The 1,928-nt window shown below is 55.5% G+C and overlaps 1 protein-coding gene across 2 annotated transcripts in view; it reads left to right on the forward strand.

Annotated features, from left to right (window-relative positions):
- ASPDH (aspartate dehydrogenase domain containing) overlaps positions 1–1,928 on the forward strand; it is a 17,556-nt gene that overhangs the window by 2,640 nt on the left and 12,988 nt on the right. For both annotated transcript variants that reach the window (XM_015850605.1, XM_015850606.1), the window contains exons 2-3: positions 159–300; positions 1,607–1,691. In XM_015850605.1, coding sequence (XP_015706091.1) covers positions 159–300; positions 1,607–1,691 — 227 coding nt within the window. The remainder of the gene's footprint in view (positions 1–158; positions 301–1,606; positions 1,692–1,928) is intronic.

Raw genomic sequence — 1,928 nt, forward strand, 5'->3', positions numbered from 1 at the left:
GGTGTCTATGGGGTCTATGGGGTCATTAATGGTGTCTATGGGGTTATTAATGGTGTCTATGGGGTCTATGGGGTCATTAATGGTGTCTATGGGGTCATTAATGGAGTCTATGGGGTCTATGGGGTCATTAATGGTATCTATGGGGTTTCACCCCCCAGGTCGGTTCCTGGCCTCGCAGCTGCTGTCTGTGGGTCCGCCCCATGGGGTGACGTTGGCCTTTGTGTGGACGCGCAGGGGGGGCCCCATGGACGGGATCCCCCCCGAGCTGCACCTAAAGGACCTGGAGGGGCTGCAGCACACGTGAGTGGGGGGACCCCATAGCACCCTATGGCGCCCTATAGAGCCCTATAGCGCCCTATAGCAACCAATGGCACCCTATGGCACCCTATAGAGCCCTATAGCGCCCTATAGCAACCAATGGCACCCTATGGAACCCAATGGCACCCTATGGCACCCTATAGCGCCCTATAGCACCCTATAGCACCCAATGGAACCCTATAGCGCCCTATAGCGCCCTATAGCACCCAATGGCACCCTATAGCGCCCTATAGCGCCCTATAGAACCCAATGGCACCCTATAGCGCCCTATAGCGCCCTATAGCACCCAATGGCACCCTATAGCGCCCTATAGCACCCTATAGCAACCAATGGCACCCAATGGTGCCCTATGGGACCCTATAGCACCCAATGGGACCCTATAGAGCCCTATAGCGCCCTATAGCAACCAATGGCACCCTATGGAACCCAATGGCACCCTATGGGACCCAATGGAACCCTATAGCTCCCCATAGCACCCTATGGCACCCCATAGCATCCTATAGCACCCAATGGAACCCTATGGAACCCAATGGCACCCTATAGCTCCCCATAGCACCCTATGGCACCCCATAGCATCCTATAGCACCCAATGGAACCCNCACCCAATGGAACCCTATGGAACCCAATGGCACCCTATAGCTCCCCATAGCACCCTATGGCACCCCATAGCATCCTATAGCACCCAATGGAACCCAATGGCACCCTATAGCAACCTATATCACCCTATGGCACCCAATGGAACCCAATGGCATTCAATGGCACCCTATAGCACCCTATAGCACCCAATGGTACCCTATAGCACCAATGGAACCCTATGGAACCCAGTGGCACCCAATGGAACCCATTGGCACCCTATGGCACCCAATGGAACCCATTGGCACCCTATGGCACCCTATAGCACCCTATAGCACCCAATGGAACCCAATGGCACCCTATAGCACCCTATAGCACCCTATGGCGCCCCATAGCACCCTATAGCACCTTATGGTGCCCCATAGCACCCTATAGCACCCTATATCACCCTATGGCGCCCCATAGCACCCTATAGCACCCTATGGCCCCCCATAGCATCCTATAGCACCCTATGGCCCCCCATAGCACCCTATAGCACCCTATAACAACCAATGGCACCCTATAGCACCCTATAACAACCAATGGCACCCTATAGCACCCTATATCACCCTATGGCGCTCCATAGCACCCTATAGCTCCCAATGGCACCCTATGGCGCCCCATAGCACCCCATAGAACCCCATAGCACCCCATAGCACCCCATTGATGTCCATAGGGGGGTGGACCTGGTGGTGGAGGTGGCTCATCCATGTGTGACCCAGGAACACGGCGAGGAAATCCTACAACACGCCGACCTCATGGTGGGGGCATTAATGGGGTCTATGGGGTCTATGGGGTCTATGGGGTCAATGGGGTCAATGGGGTCAATGGGGACATTGGGGTCAATGGGGTCAATGGGGACAGTGGGGTCATTGGGGTCAATGGGGTCAATGGGGTCAATGGGGTCAATGGGGACATTGGGGTCAATGGGGACAATGGGGTCAATGGGGACATTGGGGCCAATGGGGTCAATGGGGTCAATGGGGTCAATGGGGTCA

Source organism: Coturnix japonica, unplaced genomic scaffold (assembly GCF_001577835.2).
Source record: "Coturnix japonica isolate 7356 unplaced genomic scaffold, Coturnix japonica 2.1 chrUnrandom496, whole genome shotgun sequence".
Taxonomy (NCBI): Eukaryota; Metazoa; Chordata; class Aves; order Galliformes; family Phasianidae; genus Coturnix; species Coturnix japonica.